The 12,899-nt window shown below is 37.2% G+C and overlaps 1 protein-coding gene across 3 annotated transcripts in view; it reads left to right on the plus strand.

Annotated features, from left to right (window-relative positions):
• Nucleotides 1–12,899, plus strand: part of Ano6 (anoctamin 6) — a 196,445-nt gene that overhangs the window by 67,640 nt on the left and 115,906 nt on the right. For all 3 annotated transcript variants that reach the window (XM_015493241.2, XM_015493240.2, XM_048802579.1), the window contains one exon: nucleotides 7,819–7,898. In XM_015493241.2, the coding sequence (XP_015348727.1) occupies nucleotides 7,819–7,898 (80 nt within the window). The remainder of the gene's footprint in view (nucleotides 1–7,818; nucleotides 7,899–12,899) is intronic.

A 12,899-nucleotide genomic window follows, 5' to 3' on the forward strand; every position in this document is an offset into this window, starting at 1 on the left:
GGGGGGGGGGGGGGGGGGCGCGGTGTGAGGGACTCACTAGATTGTTCATCCCCCACTTTTTTTTTCTGTTGTGAAGGGTTTTTTGCTACTGGCAGGGGTGTTTGGTGAGGTTCTGGAGCAGTGGGTGGTGTGGAAGGGGGGGCTGATCCCTCCTTCTTGTAAATGTTGTCCAAATATTTGAAGAATAATTTGTTGAAGGGATAAGATATTATAAACCTGCTTTGTGTGCATATATATCTCAGTGTAGCCCAGTGTAGCAATATGCTTCTAGAAATAGAAACACTTTCTCCTTATGTAAATAATTAATTGCATTCTGGGGAAAGAAGAGCTCTAGTAACTTTAGTGGAGTGACAAAGAATTTATGATAAAACCCTCTTTTGTTCATTCATTCATTTATTGAGTGTCTCTAATATGCAGCACACCATTTCAGGTTCTGGGAATATACAGAGCTGAATAAGATACTGGTTTGCTCTCCAGGGGCCTGTGGATTAGTAAAAGAAAAAGAAATAGTGGCCATGAAGTTTAATAAGGGGATTGACACCTGTCCCCAGATTTTATCTTTTGTGATGATGAGCGGTTGTGAAAAAGTGATGTGTGATACTCTGTTCAGTGTGAGATACACATTTTGTTTATAGTAATCACTCAGGTTTTGTTGTTGTTGTTTTTTACTTTTTTCTATAATCTTAAGATGAAGATCAACTAAAAAAACTGTATCTAATAGCTTCTAATGCGATGGCTGAGGTTTTGGACCCCTCCAATAGTGATATGATAGGTTCTGTTAGACATGCAAAGAGCTGTGAAAACATGAAGCAGAGGTGAAGTAACTTAACCTGGCACATAAACAGTGACATTGAAATTAAAAAAAAAAAAAAAAGAAAGAAATGGATGGCTTTGGAGAACGTCTTTCCAGGCATAAGATAGATACTTAGAATGGGTTGGTAACTGACTAAGCTTCAAGTGGGAGTGCAAGAAAACTCAACTGTGGCTCCAGCTTCTGGGTAGTTGAATTCAAGAAGGGAGGCACCCCAGGGGGGACCATTGGGCAAAGACTGTATTTTTCTTATTGCAGGGAGAATATAATTTGTTAATATTTTGAATTGTTGAACATATACTACTGCACCCCAGCCAAGAATCAAATTCCTTTACCTGTCTGACACAGTTTAGATCTTCATGACTGAATTTTTTTTCCTTTTCCCCTTTTCTTTCTTTCAGAAAGAATAGCTGAAATGGGAATAATAATTCCAGAATGATCTCTTTTGGGAAAAGAGGGGCAGGGAGTGAAAGAAAGCTCTTGTTTAAGATGGGAAAGTCTAAGCACTCTAATTTGAATTTGGAATTTGCATTCCAGAAATGATTAGGGGAGAATGCCACACTGTTTTTGTTTAAATATTGCAGTCATTGACTTTTTGTGCTGGTTTATGTGCCAGTAACAGGGTGGAATAACAGTTTGATTCATCCAGATTCAGAAAAATGAGGAAAGACATCTTTTGATTCATGTGTCTTTCATTAAAAAGAGGTAGCTAATAGTGCTCAGGACATTGTGTTTGTTCAAAAGTATTTGCTAAACCAATAAATACTATCCTTTTCTATGCTTAAATTCATTAATATTTAGAAAGGGACAATGGCAGGGAGTGTCAAAAGTAGGAAAACAAATGGTGTCCAAAAAGATTAAGGATGCCAAAACTGTATTAAAGATTGAAATAAAAATAATAGCCAATATTTATATAGTACTTAACAGTTTTCATGTCACTATACATCAGTTGGTTTATTTTGCATAATGACCTTTTGATGTAGGTATTATAATCTGCATTTTATTGATTAGGAATTTGAGACTTAGGGTTAAGAGATGTGCCTGAGGGGCTGGGGATGTGGCTCAAGTGGTAGCGCACTCGCCCGGGTTCGATCCTCAGCACCGCATACAAACAAAGATGTTGTGTCCGCCGAAAACTAAAAAATAAATATTAAAAAATTCTCTCTCTCTCTTCAAAAAAAAATAAAAAAGAGAGATGTGCCTGAGATACAGGGCTAGGCTGTATTATTGTTTTATGATGCAAGTCCAGTGCCCTCCGTGGTAAAAAACACAGCCATCTTTACCCTTAGAAAAACTCCATTATTGGCATTGTTCTCAATAATGACTGAGTAGTCCTATTTTAAAACGTTAGTGTAATGTAGCAGAGCCTATAATCTTCAAGTTTACAACTTCTTAATAATATTAGAAGTAGAATTCATCTTACCTAGTTGTCACTAAGATACAATAGATCCTGTTAAACTGAGACAAGAGACAGGGACATTGGAACTCTGAGACCAAATAGGACTACCACAGAATGATGTGGGATGGGAGGTGGGTCGGCTGGGTAAGTGATGTGGGGCAGGAGAATGGGCAGGCCCAGCATGACATCTGGAATGCTGAGGCTGTTGAGAAATGGTGGCCCATGTGTGTGGTTGCTTTTAGAATAGTGACTGGTGGAGGCTGGCACTCAGGTCACGTGTCATGCCAGGATCCAATTTCAGATGCTTCTACAAAGTGGGAGAAGAGAATTTCAGGTTCAAGACCGTCTGGCAGATCACTAGACATCCTGCCCAGTCTGGGTATAAGAGTGCATCCTTGTTCCCAAAATGAGAGACCTATTTCTGTCATATTTTAGTTGTACATTGACTAGCTCATGGACTTCTGGAGGGCAGTTTGTATACCTCCAACACCTTGGCATTTTTTCTCATATCACCTGCTTCCATCCCTGGCACATGAATGTCTTCAGCCACTTGCCACAACATCTATTTGGTTATTTTGTAGAAGGTTTTCATCAGTTCTAAGTGTAACTGCTATATCAAATAAATTCTACTTCATTGTTTGTTTTTCAAAATGTGTTAGTCTGTCATATCTATCTGGCACTGAAGCAGTTTTTTGCTGATATTTTTCAAAATTTATATTGATGGTGTGATTTTAATTCCTTATCAATTTGTGCCTCACATTAGGGTGCTCCTTTGGATTATTTACAGCAGCCCAGAAGACAAAATGTATTAAAAAAAAAAAGAAGTCCAATTTTGGAATTAGACAGGTTCAGATTACCCTTGTGTAGCTTCTAGTTGATGTCTTGATGTAACAACCTTGAATTTATTATTCATTGTCTGTGAAAAGGGGGAAAAATAGGATTAAATGAAATTAGACATTCAAAAATGACAGGCATAAATCAATACTCAGTAAACTTCACTTTCTTCACATTGAATCTGTGCACATGAACTTAATTTATACTTATTTAGTACTTTATCTTTTATACCATGCTTTCAAATTGTCATTTGTATCTTTGCCCTGCCTTCTGAGATCATCAGGGAAAGTAATGTTATCATTGGCTTCAGGCAAATAAACTAATAATAAACATTACCCAGGATCATGCAGCTAAAGAGTTGGAGATTCAGAACATGACCCATTAGATTCCCCTAGTCCATACCTGGTGCCCTTTGCTCCAAGCTGCTGCCTCTCATATATTCACTCTATCTTTGATCATTTCTATGGTACAATCACCATAATAAATAAGTCAGCTGAACTCAACCAGCTGCCATGCTGATACTGTAAATTAGATAAAGTGAGGGTGCCTGAGTCTGATTATCTTCATTCATAGGGCGCTATTTATCATGCATCATGAATTTACTGAGAGGTCGTTTTTGTGTTTTCTTTTGGGCAATAGATTGTTATAAAATTGTAGATAATGGTTCTTTTTATTAGCCAGTTTACATTAAACTTGTAATCCACTTTTCTGTACAGGTTATCACTGTATTTCACAATTGGGATAACAAATTTTAATTTATTCCATTTATAATTGGTAGACAAATAAATACACATGTGAACCGCAGATTTCTGATGAGGCTTACAATGCCCTGTTATTAACCCATTAATATGACCCAGCATCTAGGTAGGTCTGTCAGACCCTTCATTTTGGATTGCCAAATAAGTAAGCCAGAACTAGTACCAAGGATTTTATTGCTTCAGTCTTAGTATACTAACTTCATTGAGAAAGTTTTTAAAATATGCTCTCCATTCCTTTCATTTTTAGCTAATTGATCTATGATTAATTTATTTTGCTTGGGGGTTTTGTTTTTATTTTGGGGAGATGTGGATTGAATCCATGGGTGTTTAACCACTGAGCCACCTTCCCAGGCCCTTTTGTTTTTTGAGACAGGATATTACTAAGTTGCTTAGGTCCTTGCTACGTTTTGAGGCTAACCTCAAACTTTCTATCCTCCTGCCTCAGCCTCCAGAGTCCTTGGATTATAGGCGTGCCCCACTGTACCTGACTAATTTAATATTAAATCTAGAAAGAGAAGAAAGACATTTAGCGGGTTTCTTTTGACATAAATCTCCAAGTATTGATTTTTCCCAGTAGTAAGCCTATTGATAGTATTGTTACAGCACTCTGTATATCTGTCTAGCCTGGTACTTATAAATGGTGCTGAAATTAACATTAATCATGTCTTGGATTCCTTTCCTTAGGAAGTGGAAACTTGGTATTCCTAAATCTTAAAATGCCCTGCCTGTGCAACAGAGACAATAGGCAGGGATATTTGTTGAACTTGACTTCCACTTGCCCTTTCATTGTGCATCCGCTCAAAATTCCATCGATGTGTCAAGACCAAAGTTTTTTCACATCATATTAGAAAAACTAGCTTTTAGTCCTCTAGTCAGCCTATTGATGAACTATGCTAACACAGAGGTCCCAAATACTTTTTATGTTTCAAAGGATGAAATTAAATAAATTAATGGTGATGCTGTTCAAGGTGGCACTTCTGTTGTATAAAGTCAAGACATAATGATGGTACTAAAAACACATTCCAAAATATATTAAAAATGATTTTTACAAAGAAAGAAAATTAACATTTTACTTTTTCAGAAGATTCCCCCCTAATTTTGCATGTTTTAATAAAAAGACCTCAAATGTCACCTTAATTTTGACTTTTTTCCCCTGAGAAATGGAGTTATTTTCCAGCTATATTAGCTTACCAGAAATGAGAATGTCATTTGCTGGAACCCTCAGTAGTAGAAGTGTAATTATCATATTAGCTTCATAAATCATTTGCTTCTCTGTGCTATAATAGGTCATGAGCTGAGGCTTTGTTCTTCCCAGGTGCTATTACAATAAAGCCATTTCTGTTTTTATTCACTCAAATATAGTTTCTCCTTTGTGTTGACATGAACCAGTGGATCTGTTACTTTCCATTAACAGAAGAATAACTAAAATTGTCAATAGTTCTATATTTTCTTTCACAAATACTTTCAAGTTGCATTGATGCCTTTCATTTGATAGAACATCTGGATAATACATCTTGTTTTGCCTCTGTCTTTAGGCAAAATGCATACTTTCTTAAGCCTGTTCTTTAAAAAAAAAAAAAGAAAGAAAAAAAAACTACTACAGTAGCTCTATCCATCTGTTGACCCCAGATACATAATAGATACATCAGACATTCATACAGGAATCCTGATAAGATGTCAAAGTGAAGTCACGTCATTACATTTATAATGCATATATATATATATATATATATATATATATGCCATAAAACAACGCATCAAATATACCACAGATGTAATTTCTCCTGTCACTCTCTTGATGCTATAAAAAGGGTGAGGTCTTATCTTCTAGATGTAAGCCAAGCTCCACAACCAATTTACAAAACTCTTCCTATAGCCTGGTATATACACAAGCACATTTTAGCAAGTTTTAAAGGTGGTCTGCAGGAATGTAATTATCTTGGACAGCTGTTGTTCTGCTGTTGGAATAATCAGCTTATTATGTTATGATGCTTCAAGTGTAACACTGCAGAATTGCTGTAGCCCTCCTGTAGTTCTCAGGGGTGAGCACCTCAGTCTCGCCTTTGGTTGCTGCTTGTCAAGCCTCAGCTTGCTTCTGTGTTTCCCATTTTTGCTCTGGTTCACACATGGGGTCCTCTGATGAACTCAGATTTTCAAAAAAGTTAGGATCGCTTCTTTATGCTATCATTTCTACTGGCCTTTCTTTTCAGGTCATAATAGGTACAAAGAAATAAGTTAAATGGACAAAAAAGTATCTTTTTTTTTTCTCCCAGAATCAATTTGAACCTAAAATGTCATTGAGATATTGAGATTTCAAGGATTTGGTAACTGAATGGGCTCAATTGTTGGCTGATATTTTGTTTTGTAATTAGTCACTGAAAGATCTCTTACAGATGTCCCCTGTAGATATTTAGCCACCTTTTGGATCACTGAAGGGAGAAATTTATTTGGATTGAGGATAACTCAGTCCTCTCTTTCACAAAAGCCTTTAATAGATTTTTTTAAAAAATAGACTGTATTAAAAGAAGTCACTACAAAGCTAAGGTAATACCACACAATAAAATTAAAAACAATTTCTTTTAATACCTATTCTGTACTCAAATGTGCCAGGACTCTGAATCTAAACCTAATTTGTCCAAATTAGGGCCAGTCATGGACCACATACTGTTAGCAGTTGTACGACCCTTAATACTCTTCAATTTGTTTTTTGGAGGGAGTGGCTGGTACTAGAGATTGAACCTAGGGCTGCTTTACCACTGAGCTATATCCCTAGCCTTTTTTATTTCGTGACAGGGTCTAAGTTTTCAAGGCTGACCTCAGCCTCAAACTTATGATTCTCCTACAAGACTCCTGGGTAGCTGGGCTTACAGCAGCACTCTTTAAATTTTAACCTCATCCCTTTTTTATGTCATTGACTTGTTGAAGAGATATAGGCCCATTAATAAATGAGAATGTCTATTTAAATTGATTTAAATATTAAACTATATTTTAACTGTTTAATATGTCTTTAAATTTAATCAAGAGCATTTTCTTATGTAGTTGAAGTTATATTGTTACAATTATCATTAATGATAATTCCTTAGTATAATCTTACACTTAACCAATATTCAAGTTTTCCCAACTTTTGTGACATTAGTGATCGAACCCAGGTCCTCACACATGCTATTTCTGCAGCCCATAATGTTTTTTCCTATACTTCTTTAAATCAGTATCTAACTCAAAACTACACATGATATATGATTTTATTGTTTTCTCTGTGTCTTTTTTTCTGGAATAATCTCTTTTATTCTGTCCATAACTTATTGACAAGGTAGAACAGTCTCTTAAAGAATGATGCATCTACTGGATTTGGTTTTTCTATCCCTCTAAACACTGCACATGTCTAATATTGTAGTCACTAGTTATGTGGGGCTATGAACTTTTGACATATGGCTAGCCTGCATTGAAATGCACTTTGAATATGAAAAGTTCATTGATTTCCTAAGACTTAGTCCAAGAAAAATGTAAAGATAGTTTGCTAACAATTTTTAGATATTTATTCAAGTGATAATTGGGGCATTATGAGATAAAATTAATTTGTTTTCTTTTTAAGTTTCTTAAAATGATCTAGAAAAAATTTTACTTGACTCCCATGATATTTGTCATATGTTGCTTTCTAACATATTTTAAAATTGCTAACCCAGAATGAATCCCCATCAGTATTTTGAGAAATTGCAGAAAAAAGAGCACTAGTAGACTAAAGTGTTTCTTAGCTAGACTCATAACATCTAGTTGCTGTGTAGAAGCTAAGTGATTTTCCATGCTAGACAGCCTGGGGAATTTTAAGACCTAATATCCTTCCAATATGGCATTATCCCATGGATGAAACAGCTGTGGAAGGGTTTGAGTGTTTCTGATAACTGAAAGTGTTAAATAATGTAAAACTGTAAGAGAGCTACAGTTTTTAGTTGCCCCATTCCTGTATATAGCCAATGAAAGTTCATGCTTTATTTATCTACTTATCTATTTATTTTCAGTGTTGGAAAACTTTGAACAGACAATTGTTCCCAATTTTGGATCATTGGAAAGTCAGCAGGATTTCCGAACCCCGGAGTTTGTGAGTATTATCACTTTATCTTAAATTTGTATTAACTAGCCAGAGACTTTTTTACAAAGTAGGGAAAAAGATTTTTTTTTTTTTTTTAATGAATTCTGTTCTTCAGTGATTCCAGGTCTGGCATAAAATCCTCCTGTGGCAGTGACTATGTTTCAGAATGCTCTGGTGTCCCTGGGGAACAGGTTACTGAATTTCAGTATCTCAGCATCATGCACTGTAGGCTTGATCTTCACACTGCTCATGCAATTGCAAACAGGAACTCATTCTGCAATAAACTAGCAATGACTTTCCAAAGGTCCCACTTCATTCCTTGATACCCTTGTGCTCAGTTTCTGTGCTCGCTTGCTCTGGAAAGCAGTCTTTACCAAGCACAGACAGGTACATTGACCATTACCAGTCATTTATAGTGAACACAGTGTGGTTCTCATTTCCTTTTGAAACCTGCAGTAATACAGCCTCGTAGGACTAGGACTATTCTGTTGCTGTTTCCTACCAAGAGGCAAACTAATGCTTCTACTCAATTGGACTCATTAAATATTAGGCATGGTTCCTACCCTTAAGGAATTAAAAATCTTATTAGATGCTACTGTGATTTTATTAATGCCTTGTTTAAAGAAAATTAAGCACATAGGATGCCTTGCAAAATGTCCTTACCAAATAGATTCTATATTAGGCTCATTTGGAGAAAGGGGATGGGAAGAAGTGTTTCTCTGACTCATGTGCCACATTATTGCACCATATGTGAAGGTAAAGCAAGCCAGAATCCACCTGAATTTACTGATTTTTTTTGTTGTTATTGTTCCTGTTGCCAGTGGCTTGTCTACCAATTGCTTTAGCAATGCAAAAAACCTTTTTTAGTTTATTTTCAAAGTGTGATATACATTCACCACTTCAGTAATTGACAGAGCATGGTTTTGTTATTGATAAAGGCAAAAAAAGAACCCATTATCTGTTTTTCCTCTTCTCATTCCCTCTTTATGGATTTCCCACTCAATTTGACCAAGAATAAGGAAACCAGACAGTGCCCTGGACTGAAAAGGATCGCACATAAAACTGTATCCACAATGCCATTTTATTGCAAAGTGTGGGGCTCCTGTGGCGCACTTGCAGATTGCCTACTGTGAAAATCACTTGGATATAATAAAAAGACATAGTATTCAATGACTTCCCTGTTATATTCAGTGAGATTTTCAGTGGAAGAAAATTGTGAATGCTCACCAGTGTTCCTGTGTCTTAAAGAAGCAGAGCAGTTTGTGACTTTTCTTACTTTTTGCAGTTAGAGTCCAAAAGCAGAATTCACAGGTGTTTCACATTTGAGTGTGCTCTTGGTACAAACTCTTGGTGCCTCCTTTTTTTCTTTTTATTAACTGCTTTTTGTTGATGTTCTTTAAGTAACATACACTAATCTAAAAAGAAATGTGTGCAGCAAGATGTTGGTGTGCCTGGTAAACACACATGTAGTTCACACAAAATTCCTGTGTGAGAATAGAAGTGTTTTTTTCTCAAGAACAGGTTCTGGTATTTTGTCACGTTGGAGTTCAGCTTCCCTCAGTGGCGTTTTTGGTTCAGCTGTGTTGGTGAACGTCCTCCACCTTTAGCATATCCTCTTGACGACCACATTTTCATTTTTGGCATTCGGAAACTGGCTAGTTTGAGCCAGAATGGCCAGAGGTAGGCCTAGGATCACAGAATGTATTCACCCTGTTGAGAGACTTATTTTAACAATGACTCTGGGCACACCCAAGCTGGGGAGATTCCTAGGCTAAATCCCCACTTTTTTGTTTTCCACTATCATGCCTCAAGAATAATCAAGAGTAGTTTCATTAGACTACACTGGTGGAGCTAAAAGCCATTTTATCCCATCGCCCCAGGTGTAGAACACCTATAAAAACTTAAGTTGAGCAACATATGCACCACTCACGGTAAGTTAGAAGTAATTATTTTGTTTTTAGAGGTCTAGTCTTTTGAGCAAAGTAATAGGTAAATGATTAGAATATTTGAAAAAATATATACATATGTGAAAAAAAATATAAAGGATATATAAACTCTACATTCTGATTTCCGGTCTATTTTAATTCACCTGTGTCAGTTTCATTGACATAGTCACAAAATTGAAAACTTGGGACTTAATGGGTTAATCGTGATTACCACATACATGCAGTTGATAATCCATTTCTCTGTCCTGGCTGTTATCTGTCTATAATTGTGTGTTCATACCATGTTCAGGAAGGAATCTGTGATTTTTCTTTTTGTTTTATAGGTTTTTCACACCTCCGATGCTCATTACATGCCACATCTTTGTGTAGCATATAAATAGCTGCTTGTATTTTCTCCTCAGCATCACTATAGCCCGTGTACTCCTGGTCTCATGGTAAACATATATCACCTAAACTGCTGTCTCCATGGTAAACAAACAGAAGACACAGAGGAAGTCCCTTGAGAATAGCATGCTCCAGGGAATCCTGCATTCTGTTTGAGAGTAGCCCTTTTTGTAGGCAGAAGGTTACAGTGCCAGTGAAACCGGTGGCTCCAGTTATGCAGGCAGGCCGGCTGGGCACATGCCAGGAGAAAGTCGGGTAAGCTGATCCAAATCAGATTTTAAAAATCAGAAACGTGAGTTACAATAGGAACCAGGGAGCCAAGAGAACCCCAGAGCAAAGCAGAATTGAAAACAGAAGACTAGGAAGAATAAAAGGAGCTGGAAAACCAGTATTCTATTTTTCTCCATCTGGCATTTTGGAAGGTCCAACTGCAGTTTGCTGAGTTGAACTGAAATAAAAAAGGGCATAGACTGTGTTTACTCAGGTGTTATCCTCACGTACTTCAGATTTTAGAAGGATCAAAAGTCTAGTGTTTTTCTATAACAGGACATATTTATATAGTTTGGCCAACAGGGACAATAAAATGCTTATCATTATTCGTTTGTTTTTTAGAATTTCTGTTTTTCTTTCACTTTAAATAAGGTCTGAGAGAGCAGTGCCAGTTGATCATCCTAGGTCACTGGTGTCATAAGCCAATCTAAGTTTTCCTCCCCAGCTTGGGTCTGTCCACATCCAGCACTGCTATAGAGTCTGCATAAATCCTGGGTAGATGAATGTTTTTGTCAGCCCCATGTGCCCAGCGATGGCAGCCAACCTTGTTCTCAGGCAGCATTTCTACTGACCTCTTCTCAAACTCACTGCAGATTTGTCTATTGATTATCTGCCACCTCTGTTGCTTCTCTCCACCTCCCCTTCTCCTTTACAGACTGAGGCAAGTGAGTTGAGCCAAACTATGCTAGAATATTAAAAGGTGAACAGAGATGTGGGTGTAAGGTGCATGAGTTCTTGCTACCCCAGAGTTTGTGAAGAGTTGGGGACATGTTGAAACTAGAAACTATAGGTAAGGTGGATATGTGGGAGGGAGTCAAGGTGAAAGGGGCCTGGCTGAGTGCTGGCAGTAGAGTGTAATTTGTGACATTGCTATGGTGGGACACCATACCAAGTTCAGTTTTGTTGTTGTTTAAGCACAGTGAAAATTTGTTTTATAAATATCATCAGCATTTTCCCATGCTAGTTTTTTGTGTCATTATTGATACCTTCTTTAATATTATCTGATCTGTCCTATTCATGAAATATAATTCATCACATTATAATTCTCAAAAGCTATTGTTCAAGAGATATCTAGTCAGGAAAGTGGTGGCACAGCTAGATGCTCTTGGAAGCATGTAAGTGGTGGCCATCCTTCGGGAACAGGGATGAAAGAAGACTTGGTATCTGAAGATTCTGGGAAAGGAGATTGGTCAAAACGAGGCTGGGAACTGAGTGCCAGAGACTCAGGTTCACAGAGTGCAGACTTAGAAGTAGAAATGAAAGAAATAGGCTTCTGTGGTTAGAACTGAAGATGGGGAGCCATCCACATAGCAATGGAGCAGATAAATGTTCTGCAACGTGGTTGCATGCAGGTGATGCATAGCCCCCCAGGTGCTTCCAATCCCAGGTCTGTGGTTAAAAGCAAAGGAGATCTAAGGAGTCTATCCAAAATGCATGGCTGAACCCACAGACTCCAAGTTTGGAGAGGTAGTAGGCAAGGCTCTTTAAAAATACCCTGGCTCCATTGGCATTGACCTAGGAACTCAGAAGGACCTGACAGACTGAGCACACACTGGACAAAGGGTGGGGTGTGGATAAAGGAGTCCGATCTAGCAGCACTGAATCTGTTTACGGCAAGCTGGGAGATATTGCACCATCAGAACCCAGTCTGTGGTCAATGTGGAAACACATGGAAGGAAAGGAGAGGCTAAAAATTTATGTTTTGTGATCCATGTCTCATCATTAATATCTCCTTTTTATTTTTCTGGAACTGGAGCTTTATATATAACTCTCCTGGCTTTTTAGAAGCAGGAATATTCTTATCTCTAATCTCATGCTAGTTGATATTTTTCATTGTTTAGCTTCCACCAGATTTGGAGTAAATAATGAAGAGTTTGAGCTGGCAAAAGAATATTAGGATTATAATAGCATAAACCAAGACAGATGATGAGAAACCCTAGGATTTAGAAAGATTAGATAGACAAATAGGCTTAGGAAGATGAGGATTAAAGTGGAATAAATGTGAGTCCTTATAATCATGGTTGCACAGAGTGAAGCAGGTCCAAGGAGTAATTATTCTCATTTGAAATTCTGCCGGGGGGGGGGGACTCCTTTTTTTGAGGGAAGATATTACTTTATAGAAAATAATGCTAATTCCCTGAGATTCAGATTTGATTATATTCAACCAGGTAAAAAATGCAGTTGATCTCAAGGAAGAGTTAAAGTATTAATTCACTCAACAAATATTTATTTGATGTCTACTATTTTAGTGCCTAAGTAGTACAGTTAACATACAGAAAACAATATACCTGTATTTATGGAGCTAATATTTGGGTGAGGAAGAAATGAAACATGTCAGCTGATAAATCCTTTAGAAAAAGATAATAGCGATTTTATGGGTGTGTTGGTTAGTGGTGGTAACAGTTTTAAA

This window comes from Marmota marmota, unplaced genomic scaffold, assembly GCF_001458135.2.
Source record: "Marmota marmota marmota unplaced genomic scaffold, marMar, whole genome shotgun sequence".
NCBI classification, from domain to species: domain Eukaryota; kingdom Metazoa; phylum Chordata; class Mammalia; order Rodentia; family Sciuridae; genus Marmota; species Marmota marmota.